The sequence below is a fragment of the Lepus europaeus genome, chromosome 17, assembly GCF_033115175.1.
Source record: "Lepus europaeus isolate LE1 chromosome 17, mLepTim1.pri, whole genome shotgun sequence".
Classification (NCBI taxonomy): Eukaryota; Metazoa; Chordata; class Mammalia; order Lagomorpha; family Leporidae; genus Lepus; species Lepus europaeus.
Genome location: NC_084843.1, coordinates 11,983,755 through 12,007,314, shown reverse-complemented (window position 1 = coordinate 12,007,314; position 23,560 = coordinate 11,983,755). Strand labels below are relative to the sequence as shown.

General features: G+C 45.5%; 1 protein-coding gene across 3 annotated transcripts in view; it reads right to left on the bottom strand.

Moving 5' to 3' along the window:
• FAM204A (family with sequence similarity 204 member A) overlaps positions 1–22,225 on the bottom strand; it is a 34,536-nt gene extending 12,311 nt beyond the window's left edge. Inside the window, exons 1-6 of one of the 3 annotated variants that reach the window (XM_062214836.1) lie at positions 21,939–22,225; positions 16,314–16,555; positions 15,447–15,534; positions 15,284–15,314; positions 15,006–15,105; positions 3,639–3,728 (exon numbers count right to left, since the gene is read on the bottom strand). In XM_062214836.1, coding sequence (XP_062070820.1) covers positions 3,639–3,728; positions 15,006–15,105; positions 15,284–15,314; positions 15,447–15,534; positions 16,314–16,555; positions 21,939–21,999 — 612 coding nt within the window. In that variant the 5' untranslated portion in view covers positions 22,000–22,225. Of the gene's footprint in view, positions 1–3,638; positions 3,729–15,005; positions 15,106–15,283; positions 15,315–15,446; positions 15,535–16,313; positions 16,556–19,738; positions 19,758–21,488; positions 21,584–21,938 lie in introns of those variants that run through there. The other 2 variants (XM_062214837.1, XM_062214838.1) reach the window with 2 other exon arrangements.
• Between the last annotated feature and the right edge of the window lie 1,335 nt (positions 22,226–23,560).

The following is a 23,560-nucleotide window of genomic DNA, read 5'->3' as shown; positions in this document are numbered from 1 at the left end:
GACTCCGGCTTCCACCAGTACAGATCCTCCACGACAGTGGTGATGGCTCAAATAATCGGGCTCCTGCCACCCACCTGGACTGAGTTCCTGGCTTCTGGCTCCCCCCATTATGAGGAGTGACCCAGTGGCCAGGAGTTCTGTCAGCTTCCCAAATAAATACCCAAATTAAAAGTAAAACGCACGGCCGGCAGTGGGTCACGCAGAGCCCTCATTTCAGGGCTGACGGCCAGGCTTGCAGTACGCTCTCCTTGAGCAAGGCAGAGCCAGAGACTCGCCGACCTGGGCTCCGCTGCTCACAGCCACTCTTGTATTTAGAAGAGATCAGAACACACACAACTACCAAGTCTTCCCAAAGGAACACTGGACAAGCACAGAGACCAGTGAAAAGGCAGAAATCCACAGCAACCCTAAAATCAATAGGGGAGCCACACTCCACAGTCCTGCTGGTATTTCCTTTGCGCCAGTCTTCTCCAGAGCTTTTCAGTACACTGTCTGCCACCAGAACCAGTAACACAGTCCTGGAATTCTTAAAGGGATGCAGGAGATGTCTGCTCAACACATGGCACTGCCTCACCACCAGGGAGGCAATAAGCACCAGTTGTTTAGAAAGGTCTGAACCTGATCCAAATGAGGTAGGCATTCAGACCAGGCAGCCCCCACGCCAGCGTGATACACACCAGTGACAGGGGACTGCTGCCCTGCCTGCTTTCCAGGCTCTGAAAGCCCCTCAGATCTCAAACCACAAGCCCCACCCCAACACAACATCCCACTGGACTGTCGTTAGAGCCACGCGAGGCGGCAGGCAAGCACTGCCTTCCATCCTTTCAAGCTAGCCAAAAAATTAAACCGCTATTTCTACAGCACTTTGATGAACATGTAAGTTCTAAGTGCCAGTTACTTATTAACAAGCCACAGATGCTACATTTGCTGAAGAGAATTTTTTTTTTTTTTAAAACAGGCAGAGTGGACAGAGAGAGAGACAGAGAGAAAGGTCTTCCTTTGCCGTTGGTTCATCTTCCAATAGCCGCCGCGGCCGGCGAGCTGCGGCTACCACGCTGATCCGATGACAGGAGCCAGGTGCTTCTCCTGGTCTCCCATGGGGTGCAGGGCCCAAGCACTTGGGCCATCCTCCACTGCACTCTCTGGCCACAGCAGAGAGCTGGCCTGGAAGAGGGGCAACCGGGACAGAATCCGGCGCCCCGACCGGGACTAGAACCCGGTGTGCCGGCGCCACAAGGCGGAAGATTAGCCTAGTGAGCCGCGGCGCCGGCTGAAGAGAATTTTAGAAGTGACCTTTGGCATAGCTCACCACCTATGGATATGCACCTTTTACACTGAAGAAGCCAGCAAAACGACTTACAGTGAAATCCTGAGTCTGAGGCACCATTCAACACTTTCAAATTCATTTTATAAACATGTAATACCAGTATCTTTCTGTTCGAAAATAAGAGTAATAAAATACTATTATATATAATAAAAGTTTTACTCAGTGAATCAAAATATAGTTACTTTGGAGACAAAATAGTGTCACGCTGTAAACACAGAAGTACTGTAACATGGGAAGGGGAGAACGGTATCTTAGAAAAAAATGCAAGCAAAGTGCAGCAATTCCACTTCTGCGGACAGACTCACAAGAAGTGAAACCAAGGATTCAGACAGACGGTCTGAATACCCATGTTTGTCCCAGCATTGTTCACAACAGGCAAAAGGTGGAAGCAACTCAAAAGTGTCCACCTATAGACCGAAATATACACAAAATGTAACAATATGAGAATCTAACAAATGCATACAATGGAGTATTATTCAGTTTTAGGCAGACAGTTCTGATTCATTCAACACCTATGAATCCCGAAAACCTTACACTAAGTGAAACACAGCAGACAATAAATGACAAATATTACAGGATTCCACTTAAGAGGGACCTACAGAAGTCAAATTCACAGGGACACAGGTGGTTGTGAAGGGGAAAAGAGGGAGCTACTGTCTGATGGGGATCAAGTTTCAGTACTGCAAGGCGGACAGAGCTCTGAAGATGGACGATGGTGGTGGCTGCACAACAACACGAATGTGCTTACTAGCACTGAGGAATCGCGTGACAGCGGCTGAAACCATAAATGCTATGTTAAATGTAGTATACTAAAAAAGAAAGTTATTTTATTTTTTGAAAGGTCACGTAACTGCCATTTATGCTACTTCTTGCCTATGCCCTAGCTAACGTCCAAGACTATGGTATTCTTTATATTAGCCATCAATACACACACACACACTCACATATACACAGAAGTATTTAGTGGCACAATTGATTTTAATAGGCTTCAGAAAAAAAGATAATTTCAGAACCCCTAAGCCTCTCTTCAGAACATGTTTTTTCCCCTATATAAAAGTCACAAGATACTGAAGTTCTGCAGGCAAAAATAGGGGAGGAAGAGATGCAAAAGTCACAACAAACAGTCACAGATTTTGTGACATCTGATGATGAACGAGCACAACAGTATGTCTACAGAAGAGTCTATGAAACAGCAGGTTCATTTCCAGTTTAGTTTGGAAAAAAAGTTCACCTACAAGTAAGCATACTGAGCAGAATACAGGAAGTACTATGGCTTAAGAACGAGGCAAAGCAGGGAGGGGTCCAGGCATGAGAAGTAGATGCCATGGTCTGGAGATTTTTTTTCCTAAAAAGGACCAAAAAGGATTACAGAACATTGAAAACAGCACACATGCAGCAATGTGAGCTCTTCATATTGGCCCATTCTCAGCTGGGGAGGTCTTCCAGACGGCCTCCCCAGGGACGCGAGAGTCTTCTTGGGCCTTCTGTAGTTGGAAAAAGAACATTCAATGTATCTATCAGGTTTATCAAAGGACGGAAAGGCTAAAAACTGTCTGGAAGACAGGAGGATGTGCAGAGTGTGCAGTAAAACAAGCATCTTGGCAAGAGTCAAGGGAAAGTTGAGGGATGTGACCTCAGAGCATAAAGCTGCTCCAAGCTGAGTTAGAGATGCAAAGTGAAAAAGAAAACTCATTTAGTCAGACCTGAACAACTTTAGATCTAGGAAAAATCTAAGGGTTATTCCAGCGTAAGTTTTAGACCAGAATAATTTAAAGACACTGACGACAATAATGAAATCTTGCATTTAAAAAATACGTGGCATGAGTCAGCGCTGTGGCATAGCAGGTAAAGCCGCCACCTGCAGTACCGCCATCCCATATGGATGCCAGTTCGAGGCCCAGCTGCCACCCTTCCCATCCATCTCTCTGCTATGGCCTGGGAAAGCAGAAGATGGCCAAGGGCTTGGGCTCCTGCACCCAGGGAGGGGCCCGGAAGAAGTTCCTGGCTTCAGATCTGCCCAACTCCAGCCATGGCAGCCATTTGGGGAGTGAACCAACGGATGGAAAATCTCTCTGTCTCTCTTTCTGCCTCTGCCTCTCTGTAACTGTGCCTTTCAAAAAAATAAATCTAAAAAAAATAAAATAAAATAAAATAAAAAAAAATAAATGCAGAACAAGAGGGAAGAAAATGGACAAGCAAAAATACCTCAGGTCACACATTTAGCAGTGAACTTACTAATAGTAACAAAAGAACCCGTATGCATCTCGGACAACTCAGAAGCACAGACAAAGGCATCTTCGGCCTGACTCACCTCGCGCGTAGCCAGCTGGTTGCTGAGCTCCTCGGCCTTCTCAACGTCCCACTCCTCCACAGCCTGGTCGATCCTCTTCTCAAGGCCCGACTAGAAAAGGAGGAAAGTTACAAATCAAGGGCAGGAAAGAAAGGCAGACATTTGCCAGCCAAATCCATCACATGACCTCATACACATCACTCACAAAGACCACTGAATTCTCACACTATCCCAGGAAGGTGGCTGGCACTATTTCCAGGAATGAATGGAAGTCTCACATACATTACAAGGCTTTTCTCAAGGTCAAATAACTTCTTGAACTAATTAAAAGGAGATGCAAATGAAGATTTTTGTGAATCCAAAGCCTATGTTTTCCCTTAACAATGAGGCTAATGAGAATATAGTTATTGGGGCCAGCGTCATGGTGCAGAGGACTAAGCCACCATCTGCAATGCTAGCATCCCATATGGGTACGGGTTCAAGTCCCAGCTGCTCCACTTCCCACCCAGCTCCTTGACAATGTGCAGGGAAAGCAATGGAAGACGGCCCATGTACTTGGACCCCTGCCATCTACTCCAGAGAACTGCATGGAGTTCTAAGCTCCTGGCTTCTGTCTGGCCCAGCTCCAGATAATGAGATCATTTGGAGAGTGAACCACCAGATAGAACACTGATCTGCCTCCCTTTCTCTCCCTCTCTGTAACTCTGCCTTTCAAATAAATGAATCCTAAAAAAAAGAAAAAAAGTCATGTGCCACATTTGAGGTTTTGGTCAATGACGGACTGCACATACAAGGGTGTTCCCGAAAGACCGTATCACCCACCCAGTGTCACTGCAGCCATCTTAGCTTGTGTGATGTCACATGAAGATGAAATGTGTCTTCAGTTGCTAAGTGACACAGGACTGTAGTAGTTACAAAAATTATAGATGATGTAATTCCAGGACTCAGAACTGTAAGAATGTTGATTTGATCCTCCTAACATCTCCATGAAATATTGTTATCTTGTTTTAAAGATGAGGAAACACTCTTATATTACACGGCCACAGTACACATAAATTGGCCAGAGGCACAGTGTGTCAGTAGGACAACCATCCCACGGACCCAGGCTTGCTCGGAGCCCATGTCCTCAACCATAATCTTCAGCTTCTTTTCTCTACTGCCCATTCTTACAGCTAGACTTTGATTCAACAGCCCATCAGTCTGTGACTGTGGCCATGTCACTGAATATTAAACATGAGAGGAAAATTATCTGCACTAATGATTTTGTTTTCCTATGGAAATTAAAAAAAAAAAAAAGTTCATCTTTCTAAAAGGAAGAGTTGGGGAGAGGTGGATATCATCCAATTGCTGCTTTATATCCCAAATTCCCAAAACAGCTAGCGCTAAGTCAGGCAGAAGCCAGGAACTCCATGAGTCTCATGTGGGAGTGGCAGGGGTCCAAGTACTTGAGACGTCATCTGTTGCCTCCCAGGATTCATTAGCAGGAAGCTGGATTAGAAGCGGAGTAGCCAGGACTTGAACTGGCACTCCAATATGGCATCCGTGCATCCTAAGTAGCAGCTTCACCCACTGCTCCACAATGCACATCCCTGTAAAATGAGTAGTTAATTACTAGTTATTCAGGAAATTGTCACTAGGTAGGACTTATTATATACTTATGGGAAATCTTAAACATAAATTGAGTTCTGGCTTGTGAAAACAATTACAGTAAGAATATTGTAGCTGGTTTAATACTTGCCTCTTCTAAGAAACGTTACCCTAACAATGGCTTATCTCCTGTGTCCTTTAACCTGCATCTTCAGTTTACAGAGTGTCTCACCTAGGCCTCTCCTGCCCTACCTAGTAACAGAAGTCCTAAGGATGTCTCCTCCATCACTGTATTTCTTCATTATACCAGTCAACTGAGAGAAATTTTGTTACTGAAAAAATAACCACAACATAATTTGTCTAAAAAGATAATGGAAACAAAACCAGTGAGGCGGTCACTGATATCTGTCAGGTGGACACTGTTTATCCTCACAAACCCCACCGAAGGGCCTGGAAGGTCAATTATCTTACTCGTCTGCTCCTTAGTGTAGCTGGAAGCCACAGGTCACATGGCTCTAGTGCCTTCTGCCCGTCCGTGCCCTGTGGTCAACTACCAGTCTTCAGGAGTTTCCCTTCCTTGTGTTTCCGCAGAACTGTCCTAATCCAAACAACACCCTGGACTCACTTCCCCAACGTCCTGCATCTTCAGGGAGCTCCAACTCTACCCACCTCAGCAGTCTATATTTCACACCAGGACCACGCCAATGGTGGCCTGTGTATCCACTCTGGCCTGTGAACAGTGTCAACCCATGAACTGCTTATTCTGTCCATGCAAAGGGAAGGAGCTTGTGCCAGAATGCACATCAACTCCAAGACTAGGCACAGTTTTGTCCAGATGACTTGGTGGTAAGAGAAGGGGACCATGAGACCTTCCTCAAGGAAGGACGCAGCATACTGGGTGACATTAGGCTCCGTCTCATCTCCGGTAGAAGAGTACTTTGGAACTGGACTGCTGTGGGTCACGGTAGAGACCTGAGAGCCCCACCACGCGGAAGGCTGCTCCCTGAATACAACTCTCCACTCGTCCCAAGTCCTCACCCATAGAACCTGCTCGGTCCTCAACAGGAAGCTCATTGCCTGGCGCTCCTACAGTGACTCTCAGTCCACCTGTCCCTTCTGATTCTCCTGTCCTTCCTCCCTAACCTGCAACTAAGATCACCCTTACCCAACTAGATCCAAGACAATGTTCTCACAGTGTGAGTTCTGGACTCGCAGTGGGAACTTGTTAGAACTGCAAAGTCTCTGAATTAGAAACTCTGGGATATAGCCCAGCAATTCATAGGATTTGATTCCAATGTGAGCTAAAATTTATGACAACTATATCCTGATTCTTTTTTAAACTTTATTTATTTATTTTCACTTTTTATTTGAAAGGTAGAGACAGAGATAGGTAGATCTTCCATCTGGTTTACTCCCCAAATGCCTCCAACAACCAGGACTGGGCCAGGTCAAAGCTATAAGCTTGGAAGTCCAACCAAGTCTCCCCCACGGGTGGCCAGGATCCAAGCTCTTTAGCTACTACCTGCTGCCTCTCAAGTGCATCAGCAGGCAGCTGAATTGGAAGTGGAGCAGCAAGGACTTGAACCAGGCACTCTGATAAGGGATCCAGGCATCCCAAGCAGGGACTGTCTCTTGCTCCTGGCTGCACTTCATTTTTTGCAGTTTCTTGTTCTTCCCTCTGTGCTTCTTCCAAGCCTCATTATTCCATATTTGGGATTTTATAAACATCTCCAAACTGGTCCTTTCTAAAACAGTCATTATGTCACTGTCCTGCTCAAACACCTATTTCTTTACTCCCACTGAACAGCATCCAATTCCCCTCACAAGAGAGTCCCCAAGTGACTCTCAGCCCCACCTTTAGCAACACTATGCTTCCGAATCTCTGGCCACATTCACCATTTTCCTCATGGTCCCTGTGACTCCTATGAGCATCTCTTTGAAAAGTCTTCAGTATTCTTTGAGGCTCACGTTAAATGTCACTTTCTCCATGTAGGCGGGTCCCCTCGGCCCTGCACAGCTACTCTGCCACTCTCCTGCCCCCACCGCTCTATGCTGCCACAGTCCCTCCCCTCTCCCTTCAGTATCTACCAGCCCGACACACACCACAATGAGTGGTGTGGCTGCCTCCCCTCCTGTGTTCTATCTCGGGAGGGCAGACTCCACTTCCCCGGCATGGTGTGTCGCAGGATGCAGCCCAGCGCCTCCCGCCAGGAGGCCCTAGCTGGGTCTATGCTGTTGAGGCAGTGGTCACAGCGCAGTGACCCACGCTTGCCTTGTGCTCAAAGGACGCCACCCAGACTGGGACCATCCACTACGCATCCACTGTGAGGGGAAGTTCCCAAGGGAACTCTACTACCGAGGTGGCAGTACTCCTACTGTGAAGGAAGGGCCCCACGCTGCTGCACTTGTTCATCCATGGATCGATCCCAACGCTCGGAAACACATTCCTTGAAGACATGGAGAATATCATCTCCATCTTGGCTCCCAGAGCTTAGGACAGTAGCTACAGGTAAAACTCAGTGCTTACTATTTAATATGCACTGGAAGAAGTTATTTAAAAAACGTTAATAACCCTCCTTCCTGTGCAGAATATGTGGAATCTCCTCGGATGCCACTGAAATACACGAAACAATTCATTAATAGAAAACATCAATTTTCCTTGAGAAAACTGGGGTACCTGGTACCTCATGACCTCATCTGCTCTTAGCCAATGAATCAAGCAGCTCAGCTCCGCTCCCATCTTTCACCTAAGCCAGCTGGTCACTAATGAGCCTGTCCTGCTTGGTCCACACAGCGGCTCTGCTCCTTCTGTTTACCCAGGCTTGCCGGGAGGACAGAGGACCTGGGTGTGGCTACTCCTCTACACCAGCACCTACAAGTATCATGGATCAGTGACAGGAAAAAACACACACACAAACAAAAAACACCACTTTATTTTTTCTAGCAATTCCCATGAACAATCTGGGGGGGGGGGGGGTGTCAGCTGATCAGCAACTTGCTAATCTTCCTCTCATTACCATGGAGCCACAGCTTAAAGATTCATTTCACAAAGGGGAGAAAGAACACTGCCTCTTTCTAGAAACCTACGGCTCACTGAGCTCAAAGGTATAATTTTCATGTAGAAATAAATCAGCTGAAACTACAAACGCATCTCCTCAGCGTCAACCAGCTCGCAGTGCCCCAGCCATCAGGAGCAGCATCTCAGGCTGCAGCAGAGCAAAGCAGAGAGGGTGCAGGGCTGCCAGTCAGGAAACGTGGCCACTGCAGCGGGTGAGAGGGCACTGGCTCGCACGCCTCAGTGTCCTCAAAGACCATGAGTGGATTGGCTTGGGCAACCAAAATTCCCTCCCAGAAATAAAATCCTAGCTTCACACTTTGTTTTCAACTTTGTTGTTAGCTCTTCTAAAAGTTTTTAAAAATTTCAACAGTAATAGTTAGATGTAATTACTTACACAATATTTATAATTTATAATATAAACTAGATTTAATTCTTTTTCTCCCTCCCTTCTTTCTTTTTGGCAAGTTAAGTAAAATATAATCACTTCTTTGGTTCTGAGAAATTTCTAGTTCCGTGTCTATTCCTAAACTTCCTATTTCTTTAAGAACATACTAACATCTCAAGTGCGTTAAAAACACTTACATTACTTAAAAAAAAAATTCTTCTGTGTAACATTTCCACCTTCTTAAGACCCTAAGTCCCTAACAGATTCCAGGAGCACAGGTGGGGAGGCTAGACTTGGACTCAAACCCCAGATCTCCTATTCAGCAACTAAGCAGCCCTGGTGAGATTCTAAACCTCCATGGGCTGCAACTGCCTAGGAGCAATAAAATAAGAGTAAAACTATGTTCTCTGAGAGGTTACATTAAGAGTCAAGGAAAATATACCTAAAATACTTACCCAGGTTTTTAGAATATAGCCGTCATTCAGTAAATGATCAGCTGTTGCTATTATTCTATCTAAATATCAGAACACCATTAATGTAAAGAAAAAGGTTCTTTTTTTTTTTTTTTTTTTTTTTTTTTTTGACAGGCAGAGTGGACAGTGAGAGAGAGAGAGACAGAGAGAAAGGTCTTCCTTTTTGCCGTTGGTTCACCCTCCAATGGCCGCTGCGGCCGGCACATCTCGCTGATCCGAAGCCAGGAGCCAGGTGCTTCCTCCTGGTCTCCCATGCGGGTGCAGGGCCCAAGGACTTGGGCCATCCTCCACTGCCTTCCCGGGCCATAGCAGAGAGCTGGCCTGGAAGAGGGGCAACTGGGACTAGAACCCGGTGGGCCAGCGCCACAAGGCGGAGGATTAGCCTGTTGAGCCACGGCGCCGGCCCTAAAAGGTTCATCTTTACACAGTTACAGACCACAGCAAAGCTCTTCAAGGCTCAGACTAAGAACAAACGCCAAGAATTCAAGTTTGAGTCAGTAAATGGTCTCATAAATCAGATTTCATTAATTATTTTAAGTCTGAAGTTGAACCCAAGAGCAGCCTTGCTTGACCTCTCCAGGACATCTCCCAAGCCTCAGGAGAGGCAGGAGGCACAAGGCACTGCTGATCAGCTGCCACGTGGTGTGCTTCTACGCTGCCTTGTGGCTAGAACCACAAGGCAGCCAAAGATAATCTCGGCACCAACAAATGAGCTTACAGATGGCGATGTGGCCACAGGTGGAGAATTCCTCTAAGGACAGTGCCTCAGAAGCTCCCAACAGGCAGCGAGTAACCTCTAATGAACAGTTCTGCTAAGCCTGTCAGGAAGTCATGACTACAGTTATCTAAGAAATCTACGGGACCAGGTTTAATATTGTGGACTAGCCATCCATGTGTATACATACAGAATCTTTTAACAATACATTCATTGGGGCCGGCACTGTGGTACAGCAAGTTAACACCCTGGCCTGAAGTGCTGGCATCCCATATGGGCGCCGGTTTGAGACCCGGCTGCTCCACTTCCAATCCAGCTCTCTGCTATGTCCCAGGAAAGCAGTAGAAGATGGCTCAAGTCCTTGGGCCCCTGCACCCACGTGGGAGACCCGGAAGAAGTTCCTGGTTCCTGGCTTCAGATCGGCGCAGCTCCAGCCATTGCAGCCAATTGGGGAGTGAACCATCGGATGGAAGACCTCTCTCTCTCTCTCTCTTTCTTTCTCTGTCTCTCCTCTCTCTGTAACTCTTTCAAATAAATAAATAAATCTTAAAAAAAAAAAAAAACCTGCTGTTAAAAAAACTGTACTAAGTATTACCTACAAATTAAAAAAAAAAAATCATTGATTAAAGGCCTTTAAGTCAATACAAGAGAAGTTCTGCTACTGTGCCTTTTACTTGGATAATACAATCAACGTTGAAATCTTAATACAAATGAATTATCCACTGAAGCTTTCTTTACTGTGACAGGACAAAATAGGGGTAAAAAGGCTGTAATTTCTCCATAAAGAAGGGGGGAACTACTCTTATGTACTAACTCATATATTAATGTATGATCTGTCACCTCTATACCTATGCAAGTCTTACCCACTTAAATCATTTAAGCCCAGTATGTAAGAAACCAAGTTCAGCTATTGAGAAACATCTCCCTTTGGAAGCAAATGACTTAGGTTCACAGTGTCATTTCACTGCTGAGCTGCTGTCTGTCTGCACAAATTGTGCTCAGCTTCAGTTCCTTCGCCTGTACCATGAGAACACTAGTGGCCCACCTCACCCACCCACATGGATTACATGGGGATCCAAGGAGAACACTTCATAACTGACACCAGGGAAAATTCCCAGGAGCACCAGAAGCCTCCCCCTATCAAGAACTGCCCCCAGTGCCTCCTTCCCAATACCACACCCGTGCACCTCCTGTATACAAGGCAGCCAGCACTTTACTTAAATATGTATTGGAGTGGTTGGAAAAAGCACTCTGCTACAAAAACACGTTTGAAAAAGCCACACAATACAACAGCAGTTTCCTCTCACCAACAACTTTTAAAAACCACCAAACACTGTACAATTACTCTAAAAATTAATGAAAGTACAGCTAGTTTTTCAATTCAAAAAGCACCTAGTAGGTAAACAAAACTACTTCAATAATGACTGCTGACTAATCAAATTGATTCAACTAAAGAATACTTGAGACATTTAGTGAAGCTAATGAGTAAAATTTATTCTAGGGGCCAGCACTGTGGCATAGTGGGTGAAGCCGCCATCTGCAGTGCCAGCATCCCATATGGGCGCCGGTTCGAGTCCCAGCTGCTCCACTTCCAATCCAGATCTCTGCCGTGGCCTGGGAAAGCAGTAGAAGATGCCCCAAGTCTTTGGGCTCCTGCACCCGCATGGGAGACCCAGCAGAAGCTCCTGGCTCGTGGCTTCGGATTGGCACAGCTCTGGCCATTGCGGCCAGTTGGGAAGCGAACCAACAGATGGAAGACCCCTCTCTCTTTCTCTCTGCCTTTCCTTCTCTCTGTGTAACTCTGCCTTTCAAATAAATAAATAAATCTTTAAAAAAAAATCTATCCTAAATAAATTCCCACATAGATTCAAGATAATTATTTTATGATCTTAGAATTATTAAGTCCCAGAACTGCTGCCAGAAACACAATATTATAGCTATATTTAATACAAAGAACATAAAACCAGCTTTGGATATTATGATGATTATATTTAAAAACACAAGTCTCTCAGTGTGCTCTGGAAGCCAGTGACAGCAGTGCTGTAAACATACATTCTTGGCAGCTTTCCAAACAAAAAGACTGCACAGCAGACAAGATTAAGAAGTTTGCTTTGTTTTACCATTCTGGAGGGTTGCATGAATACAAAATAAAATAGCTCTGGTAGAAAGACAAGGTAGCAGACCTGCCTCTGCTCCAGATAAATAAGATAACGGACTGAAAATCCACAAAATTTCATGATCCTCTCTAGATGGTGTGGGCAGGGGCTACTATCTGCTGGACTCAATACCCACTCTTAGCTTTTATCCTTGTGCCTCGAATGTAGACATTCTTCAAAGTTTATTCACTGTGGATTCACAGTAGAGACTTTACCACAACAGCAAAAAAGGGTGATCGCAGACAAAGGACGAACCTGGGGCATGCAAGTACACGGAACTTCATGAGAAGAAATAATCGGGCTCCACTAAATCTTCCCTTCCCTCTTCGCCTGCATCCATTTGTTGAATATTAAGTGCTGGCAAAACTCTGGACAGACAGAAGCCTAGCCAGCATCGGTTTCCTTGTTCAGAAATAGCCACACTTCTTAGCCAGGTACCATTTAAAGACAGGAACAACCACTGTTAGGAAAACATAGTTTTCATAACAGATCTCATAACACAGATCGGGGTGATTACAAAAGGACTTAAACAGAGGTCTTACATTTTCCCTTAAACAAAGATCTCTTTTTAAAATGTTGCTTAAGACTTAAAATTTTATTCTAGAATACATCAAATGCATAATGTGAAACAGAACACTGGCTCCTAAAAGGAGTTGCTTAAAAAGATTATGCACAAAGAATCCTAGTATCCTATATTAACTCCACACAAATTCCAAATTCTAGACAATGAAGAAGTTATCCATACTTAACCAGTATCAAGAAGATATAGTTTCATAAGTTCAGTAATACTGAAATTCTAACAAAGACACATTGTAAAAAAATTCAGTTCTCCTTAGAAAGGCTAAAATGTTCATTTCATGGCTTTGATTTCACTAAGAAACAACTCAGACAGTCTAAAGTCAACAATGTTATAAGAAAACATACACATTCTGCAAACAGCTGAAAACCAAAAACTATCTCATTCACAAGTAAAAGTTTACAAATACCTCCTATAGAACCACTATTCAACCATTCACTCTGGGAAAGAGTAACCTAGACAGTGGCTGCGACCCTACAGCAGGTCTGCCGGAGAAGGCACAGGGGCCGACAGCGTCGCCTCCCTGATGGTTTAGAGCAGACTGGACAGACAAGCGCACAGCCACTCCCGCGGCCGGGCCCCTCCTCTCAGCCCACCAGATCTGCAAAGGGAACACGGCAAGCACACTTTCAAATGGCTACCACCCCTTCTGAGCGCGGCTAGGAAACCCAGATTGTGGTCCTGAAACAAGAGTTTTCATTCCAACTTTACCAGTGACCTTTCTTTGTAAGAACTGCCCCCAGGACATGTGCAGGAAGGAGACTGCTCCGCAGCAGTGATCCTGCTTCCAATTCCCCAGTGTTCTAGGGACTATTCCTGGGCAAGAATTCTTTATAAAATTGAAATAAAAAAATTTACACACAAAATTTTGTTGTGACAGTATCCATCCCAAGAAGGATTTAAAAGGAAAGGTTTCTTGTGAGAAACAGCAACTGATTAGAACACGGCAAAGGTTTCTAAATACATGCAACAAACTATGAATCAAGGAGTATCCCTCCATACACACAGAATACAATACACTTGAGCTTCTACTAGCCCCGTGCACCCTTGCCAGACCACTCGGCATTTGATTCCAGGTTCCCAGAAACCGTGGACACTGTCCATGCACTGCAGCCTTTACTGAGTTCTACAGACGGAGAGCTCCCCATGTCCACATGTGCCAAGCTCACACTCACCTCTGGGCCCCTATCTCATGACACCAGCCATCCACTCTGTCCCCGTTCTCCAGGTAACACACCCATGCTCCAAAACAAAATGCAGATAGGCTCCACTCTAAATCCTCTTCCCCTCCCAAACCAGCATCGCTACGCACACTACTGCCCAAGGCCAAACTCTGCACACTCAGTCTTCCTCCTTAATGCTCCAAGCCCTCCCCACCACCTGACATGCAACCCAGAGGCAAACACTGCTAATTCTACTTCTATACTATGCCTCAGATCCATCCATTGTTCTTAATTTTCAGTAGCACCATGTTTGTTTGGTCCACCACCATCTATCTCGCGCCTAACACAGTCTCCTATCCATTCTCTTACCTACTTTTGTCCCACCTGCCATCATTCCCCATATAACTGGATGATTTTTTCAAACATAAATCAAACCACTCCCTTGACTTATAACCTTTTAATGATGCTCAACTACACTTTGAATAAAACTCATTTCCTTCCTACACCATCTGACTTCTTCATACCTTGGTCCCTGCCTACTCATCCCCTGCCCTGCTGACTCCATTCCAGCCAGGCTGGTTTCTTACTCCAACGTTGCAGAACGAACCTGCCAGAGGGTGCTGCCCATGTTCCCAACTCTGCACTGGCGTTCTCTACAAACAGGGCTTTCTGCACATCTTCAGGTCTCAGTGAGATGGTGACTCCTAAGGCCTTCTCTGGGCAGCTGCCGTTGCAGTACAGCAGGTAAAGCTGCCACCTGCAAAGCCCGCATCCCATATGGGTGCCGGTGCATGTCCTGGTTGCTCCACTTCCCATCCAACTTCCTACTAATGGCCTGAGAAGGCAGCAGAAGATGGCCCAAATGTTTGGGACACTATTCCCACGTGGGAGACCAAGATGAAGCTCCTGGATCCTGGCTCTGGCATAGTCTGGCCCTGGCCATTGCAGCCGCTGGGGAGTGAACCAACAGCTGAAGGATCAGGATCTCCCCCTGACCTTGTAACTTTGCCTTTCAAATAAATAAAATCTTAAAAAGACAAAAAGAAAGGCCTTCCCTGAGCATCCAAACTAAAGGAAGGTTCCCACGTTTTCATAACAAACTGTTCTTTTGCTTCATAACATTTTAAAATGACATTTAACTAAGAATTTACTTATCACGTCTTTTCTGAGACACAATAAACATTTTAACTTTTCAACTGAATGAACTAATGAGGACAAGCACTTTAGGCAAGACTCCTATGAGGTAACATAAGATCCAATAAAAAAGATCTTACTTTTTCAACTTTTTTCTTTTTAACAGGGGGTTCAAATCGATCATTGACTCCAAAATACTGAGTAAGCTCCTTCCACTGGGTTTCATTTGAGGACTGTTCACTGCAGAGACAGAATTAAATTTGCTTTGTTTTACACAAAATGTACTCATTTTAATCGGTTACTACAATTGTATTACAATACTAGTTGTTATGTCTGATCAGCTCAAAAAAAGTAGCTCAACAATTTGGACAAGTCCTATAACATAGCCTAGGATAGACAACTATTAAATTCTACCTACCCATGAGATTCTTTTTCATTCTTCAATTTATCTGAAAAGAATTCACAAAGTGTCAATACTTCAGTATTCAACCATTACTTCAAAAATATGTTTTTAAAAAATTACTGAACTCAGTTATACATTAGTATTAACACTACTAATAACCTGGATTAAAACAAAATACCTTTTCTGGAGCGTTTCCTTTTTTTCCCTCTAAATTTTGAGGTTGAGATTTTCTGTTCAGAATGTTTTTTGTGCAATTCTTGAAATTTCTATGTAAAAGTAAAAAAAAAAAAGTTGAGAGGCAAACACACATTGAAGAAAAATATGCATTTAAAAATAACAAATGTGGACCAGCAGTTAAGCCCCATTTGCCATTTTCAAATCCTGGCTGCTTTGCTATCAATCCAGCTTCCTGCTAATGTACCTGTGGAGGCAGTGGAAGATGGCCCAAGTGTTTGGGCCTCTGCCACACACATGGGAGACCAGGATGAAGTTCCTGGCTCCTGGCTTCAGCCTGGGGCTGCTGGGGCCACTGGAAATAAACCATCAGATGTCTCTGTCTCTGCCTGTCACTCAGCTTTTCAAATAAATAAATTCTAAAAATAAAAATAACACATCTGTTAAGCAATAAAATTATAGTCTGGTATTTATAAAGTATCAATTTAATTAAAGCGGTTGAGTTCTTGAGATTCTGTTCAAGTTCTCACAACCTAAGTTTTGTTATTCACTGGTTTTTTAAATAAATTATTTGATAATCTGAGTGATACTCAATGACTCAGATAGATAACAAAGACAAAAATGAGGATACAAACTCCTCATGTATCATGGTAGGCAAAACAGCTAACCCTATGTACTGATTTTTTCCTTTTTCTTTTTATGAAAAATAAAACTAAAAGCAAGAATCTAAGTGGCCAATGATTCATAAAATAGTAAAAGTATTCTGAGTCCATCTTCCCTAACTGTTATATCCCAAGAAAACACATACACATACACACACATACACACACACATGCAGGCTTTAATAAGGATAGCATCAGGGAAAACCTACATTCCACATGTTTAAGGGAATTCCAGAAGGACACGCCTCATATGCATTTACAATCGTCTCTGTTTCAGCTTCTGGTCCACCTGTGGGTAAATCTGAGATTTCTGTGTTCCTAATGGTCCCATCCTCTTCACCGTCTTGGGAGTTAAGTCCAGAGTTATCTGGGGTGGCTTCATCTTCAGAATTTGACTCAACATCACTTTCATTTAGGCCAGGAGGCAGCAGCCCACTCCACATCTTTTCTTCTACAGGAAAAAGATGAATTTAGACATATATATTACATGAGTAGCCACAGAAATGATTTTAAAACCATTAAAAGACACCCAGGAGCCTAATTATACCAATGACTTGAGAACAGGTACCTGAACTTCCTTCTAAAAAAATCTAAAAACACAGTAAAACTTTCATATTAACATATTTAAAATCTTGTATAAGTAAAAAAAAGTTTTACAGCAGTTTAACAAGCTTTTTAGAGCACACACCTACAGATAAGTAAGGAAATTAGGATTTGATTGTCTAATATAGATAACTGTCTAAAAAAGTGAAATTCAGTGAAACATTCTCAAGAATGTTAACAGTCTAACAATAAACTCTACAGCAAATTTAAAAATTAAAACATTACACTTCACGCTGTATCAACCAGAGTAAAACAAAGCTGACCGGTTCACCTGCATATGAATGCAGAGAACTTTCAGAGGAACTTATTTTCTACGGAGCTGGAAAACAATTACTTAAAAGATTTTTAAGCTACATAAACAGTAGTAAGAAAGACGTCTTGGCTCTAAATTTTATACTATCTGCTAAAATAATACCAAACGAAATACAATACTTACAATTTAACAAACATGCACCACTTTGGTTCTGGTGGTTTTTTTTTTTTTTTTTTTTTTTTTTGAGTGATAACACTATAGTTAAGAAACCAATGCTAAAAGTTCAGGGCAATATGTATGGCTCACTGTTAGAACAATTAACTATTGTTAAATTAATGAAAGTGATTTAAGAAATGAGAGTTGTACTCATTTGCTACAATTATGAAAGCTCAGTGCACTTTAGCATACATGTTGAACCAACACTATATCCTTCAAAACATGTCTACAATCCAATCCAAAGTTGGTTGTCCTGCCCATGATTTACTACCATAAGGAGTGAGACAGGACCACAGTGTGTTTTCAGTGTTCTGTCCCACACTGTGATTAACCCAGGGAGCAAAGATCACCATTCTCAGAGACAAAGGCACCGGGGTTTACACCACGCTGAATAACAGATTCCTGTTCTCTTTCAAGGACCCCTTCCCAGGCCCAAGGAACCAGGTCTTACTTCTGTGGGACTGGCTCAGCCCTCTCAGCGGTTGCCTCTCTGAAATAACCTCACAAGACACTCTCTCGGCTTTTCCAGGAGTCTGGCAGCTCACCACTCCACCGACCACCAGTGAGGAAATCACTTCAGATCTCTGATCTGCAGCATCTTTATCTGAATTCAGGGATCACTACATTGCATGTAGAGTTTTCTGAGGATTAAACGAGGTAAGCAATGCAAGAAAGTGTTTAGGAGGTTCAAGGGGCTTAATAAATGTCAGGTGCTCTTTGCTTTGTGTTTCTCTGACCACAGCGCATGTTTTCACTTCGATTACGGGTAGCAGGGTTCAGAAGACAGCTTAGAAGTTTCTATTGTTTGTGCTGCATTCACCTAGCAATTGACACAAATCATTTACTTCCTTGGTTTCCATGAAGTTTCTATAAAAAAAAATTTGGTATTGATTTTCTGAGTGGAGCAATAAAATGAGAGACAAATTAAAATAATGGAGCTTAAGCTTCCAGGCTCCTCATCTGCACAGTTTCTTTCAAAGCACAGAACCTAATTTTCTACTCAGAATTTGCATTCCTTTTTTTTTTCTTTAAAGAAAATTACATAAGCTCCAGCACCCAAAAAACCTTGATGCATTCCTAAACTAGGCGTGTGGATTTTAAAGGCTGCAACAGAGGTAGTCTTGAGATACTCTAACAGCATGAAGGACATCCTGTAAAAATAAGCCAACATTGGAAAACAGAAGTGATAGTATTAACAAAAACATGTCTACTCTTCTGAGTAGAACCACTCCTTTACTGTAGCAAACTACAACAGGACTTTGCCATTGACATCCTTGTAGGCTCATCGTCCATTAGGAACTTAAGGACAGCAACAAACTGAATTTCTTAGCATTACTGGGACCTGTCAGGAATCACTGGTTCCTTACTTGCCCCAGAACCTTCTACATGCCTGTTGTGTACCAGGCACTCTTCAAGACCGTGGGGTCAGAAGCACATAAAACAAAAACCCTTAGCCTCATGGAAGGACGCATACCCACACACAGCAAATTTACGTCAGTAGTCAGCCTAGACCTTAGGTGTGACTGTTCAAGAGATGCACGTGCCCCAAGGGTCTCCTGCTGCCCACTGCTTCAGCCTCTCTGCAGGGTGGTCGCCCACGCAATGGGCACCCAAACGTGCTTCCCTCTGCGGAGCTGTCTCGCTGCCCCCCGGCTTCCTCAACAGCCTCGAGCAGTTACCCACTTCTGATGCTTTTTGGACTCTCAAATTTATCCACTTTTAACTCCTGCTGATTGGCATTAAGCCCTGTCCTCAGTGTAGCATCTGCCTAGTATAGTTTACAGAGAAAAGTGGAATCCACTTCCGAATCCAGGAAATAAGGCAAAATTCAAATAAGGTTGTTTCTGAACTCATTTCTTGAAAATCTCTCAAGCCATGTGTCACTTTCCTGTGACTTCAGAACGAAATACGACAACTCTGTAGGCGCCGATGACAGCAGGTAACGGCTGCCACTCACAGAGTTGTCCGTCAACCATAAATCACTGACGTACAAGTGGCTGCTTGGCCACTGCACTTGGGGTTCCTGTTTGCAGTGTCTCCTACAGCACACACATGTCGGTCACACATTCTGCCCCGGTACCACATCAGGCCTCCTGTTAGTCCTGTTCTGGTTGCTCTTAAGGATGAATCTCCATTTCTTCCAAAAGTCTCTTACCCATGCCTTTTAGATTGTATCTTTTAATTTTTCTTTACCTCTTTATTTTAAAGCAGATAATTCCACATTGCCCATTAACTGTGAAAATTCACTCAGCCATTCTCAAGGAATATGGAATACCAGAGAAATAGAAACTTAACAAATTTAAGTGTAGCTATAGCCAAATGCATTTAACAGCCGATATATTAACTCATAAGCTTTCATTTTTCATCCTGCAACTAAAATAACTGCAAATTTAATCATTTTAGCTCTAAGGAAAATGTAAATGATTCAGAATCCCCCTTTCTCTCTGGTTTTGAATATCACTTCTCCATCTCACAGCCCCTCCATCCACCTCTAGAGATAGGATTTATTCCATCCCACGACTGCTCTAAAGAAACACCCTGCAAGCGCTATGCTCAACACACCTTTAGTCCTGGGCTCACAGAGTTCTCCACGCAATGGAAATATTCATGTACCATCCCAGTCTCAATAGCTAGGCTCTTTTATGCACTGGAAAACCAACCATAGCCATTATTTAGCACACTTGGGCAGAAAACAATGCACAGCACAGGGCACAGTTCAGGGTTCCTAACCTAAGGTCTCCACCAAGCCCTATAAAGACAGTAATGGTCTCTAAACTAATGTCCACATTCAAAACACCCAACATATTTTACTTTTCCTCCCAGTGAAACATCACCTTTGGCTGAGGAGCCTCAAAGTCGGCGACGTACTCTGCGTTCTTCTCCACATGCTCACCACAGGCCCGGATTGGGAGCTGCAGGCTCCTAATCACAGGAAAGGCAACTGACCAACACGTTTAGTCAATACAATCTCTCAAAGCACAGAATCCACTGAGATAGCAAATGATAAGAAAGGGACTCTGGGCTGTGCCAGGACTGAGAGGTACAGGGTAGAGGAGATATTGGGTCTCGAAAGCCAGGAGATGGTTTCCAGTCCTGGGTAACAGGATTAGGGAAAAGCCGTTGTATTTATCTGGCTCTCCACTCAGAGGCTACAAAACAAAGGTTTAATCAGGAGATGTGTGAGATGTCTCTCAGCTCTAAATAGTTTCTTGATGATCTAAATATTCTAAGTGCCAAATACCCAGAGTAGCCATACTCCATTCTCTCCCAGCCAGATGCAACCCTGATGAACCTCCCCTACTCAGGGGATACGGTCTGTGTCTGGCTAGCTGCTGGCCAAGATTCTGCACCTCAGGACACTGAGGACGTGGGGGAAGCTCAGGCACAGTACGACACAGAACTGGAGAGGAAAAGGAGCAGAGCACTGGCTCACCACTAACCCTCCCGACAACCCGCACAAGGAGCTACCATCTTACACCCTTTCTGTAGATGACGTGCCTGATACATTGCCATCCACTGATCTTAAAAAAAAAAAAAAAAAAAAAAAAATAGAACTCTATGGCTTTAAATCATTCACTTTTAGAGGGCAGAGCTTTGAGCGGTAACATATTTTTGGAGACAAAAATTTGAGAAGAGTGATTCTAGCCTGTAATGAGGGCCTTGTTAGACTTGGCTAAGCACACTTTCGTCTGTACTTACACAAAGTATTATACTAGATTGCATGCATCAAAGTTACATGCAGGCGCTTGACTAGAATCTCATATATTCTGGAATACCAGGCAACCGCTGATCACCAAAACCCAAAAAGCATAATCGAATTAGCTCAATGGGTAAATGCTTCCCGGCTTTCATATTCTATAACTGAAATTCCATTTTCATCAAACTGAATTATCCTCTTTCCCAAATTCTGTATTCAATTAGAAATGACCACCGAAATCTGCATCTTGTCTGAGCTAAATTTAACCTCACCTGTCCAGTTATCAGAAACCACCACTCACCAGTCTGATGATCTTGTTAAATAATTTACACAAAAATCAGTTTTTCTGATTTGGAACTGGCTACATAAAGATTTTTTTTAAAGCATCTTTTCTTACATCAACATGAACGCGGATGTCCCACCAGCCTTTAGGAGATGCGTTCCCTTTGGTTAAAAAGTTGCGAGCACACCCGACCACGGGCCCGGGTGCGGATTGCAGCTGCCGGCCTGCTCACGCAGACACCGCCTTCGCTGGGCAGGACTGCACGGCGGCGCTACGCCTCCACTAGACCGTTCAGTGCGGGCCTGGCCCCGACCGTGCTCAGGAAGACTTACAAGTCGCCAGCGGCCTTTCCAGGCTCCTCTGAAGTCCACGCCGCCAATTCTCACAAGTCCGGGACCGCAGAGGGGCCCTCGCCGCGCCGCAGCACCGAGCTCCGCGGGGTCCCGGCCTCGGCCGGCGGCGCTCCGCCCGCGCCGCAGCTGGTTCCCGGGACACAGCGCGTCTCCGCCATCCGGAGCCTCCTCATCCCCCTCGCCCTGGCCGCGGTGGGGCGGACAAGCGGACCCTCCGCCGCGATGCCCCTTCCAAACAGAGCTGAGGCCACCGCCGCTACCGCTCCCCTGGGCCCAGGCCGGAGCTTTCCTAGCCCGCTCCGGGCAGCTCGGCCGAGGAGCGGACACTACCCACGCTGGCTTCCTCGGCTGCCCTCCTGGGGCCTCCCGGACCCGTCACGTCGAAGCCCGAGCCCACCGGGAACCGGCCCCGCAATAACCAATACTCACCGGCCAGGAAGCGGCCGACTGGCAGCCATCTTAGCACCCCGTCAACATCGCGCTTTCTCATTGGCTCCGGCGTCTCAGCCAATGGGCTGCGTCCGCTCTGGCCCCAGGGTCGCCATGGCAACCGGCCTCCCCCGGCCTGGCTTTTCAGTGGGACCGGAGGAAGTGGTTTCTTTCTTCTGCCGCCTCCTCCTCCCGTCCTCGCGCCGCGTTTCTGGTTCTTCCGAAGGCTTTTGAAGGCTTTGTTCTCTCTGCAGCCCCCGCGGTGCGTCCGCGGGAGGAACGTGCCGACTGCGTCCGTCGCTGCGGACGCTCTCCGGGTCTCACCCGTCTTCCCCGGCCTCCTGGTTTTCTCTCTGCGCCATTTCCGGAGCGCCGGCTCGGTCCCGGGCCCCGCGGGGGCTCGCCTGGCGCTGGGGTCCCCGGCGCGGCGCTGACCGGCTGACCCTGGCCCCAGGGTGCCCCGCCGTGGGATGGCACTGCTTCGGCCGCGCGTCCGCTTTCTGGAACAGTGCCCTGTGAAAGGAAAACCTCAAAAAAAATAAAGTGTAGCAGCGTTTGTTTGAGGACTCCCGAGTGGAGTAGCACCCTGAACCAGGGGAGGCTCAGAGGCCCACAGCGCTGCTCAGGCGCCGCTGATGGGAGTGATGTGGGCGCAGGTGCTCTGCCGTGTCCCTGCGCCCCCTTCTTGCCTAAATCCTGCAAACCCGGTCACAGAAGCAAAGCTGAGTGACCTCAGGGACTGTTTGAACTCTGGTCAGATCTGTCCAGCTTCCCCATAGGTTTCCTTGGATCCAAATCCTTAAGCGAAGCAGTTAGAGTGTGTGGAAGCTACAAGCACTGGGCCTCTGAAACTAGTGTAGTTGGGCTGCCAGGACAAGACACCTCAGACTGTGTGACTTAAACAACAAATTGACTGCAAGGGAGGCTCATTCCAAGATCGCGCCCCTGTCAGCTCGAAGGTAGCTCCACCCCGCTGTGTGTTCAGACCATAGTGGGTCTCGGGCCCTGGGCTGGGCTGCTCCAGGCTCTGCCCTCCACAAGAATTCAACGTGGGGGCCTCTAGGTATGCAGAGGGCAGCAGCAAAGTAGAAATGCACATTCAAGGATCGCATGCAGGAAAGCGTCACAGAGCAAGAGACAACAAAAAGCCAAAACACAGAGACCCCCAACAAGTTGGGAGAGAGAGAGAGACAAGGAGGGAGAGAGAATGAACAAACAGGAAAACAAAACACAAAAAGCCCTCAACAAGTTTTCACCTGCCCTTTTATGAGGGGTGTGGGGTGCGCCCCACTGCAGCGACAGGTATTTGGGGAGGGGCTTCATTGAATTTTTTAAAAAGCGGGCTGGTGCTGTGGTGCAAGGGGTTAATGCCCTGGCCTGAAGCGCCGGCATCCCCAGCCGGTTCTGGTCCCGGCTGGCTGCTCCACTTCCGATCCAGCTCCCTGCTGTGGCCTGGGAAAGCAGTGGAAGATGGCCTGGGTCCTTGGGCCCCTGCACCCGCATGGGAGACCCAGAAGAAGCTCCTGGCTCCTGGCTTCAGATCGGCGCAGCTCCAGTCGTTGCGGCCAAATGGGGAGTGAACCATCAGATGGAAGACCTCTCTCTCTCTCTTTCTCTCTCTC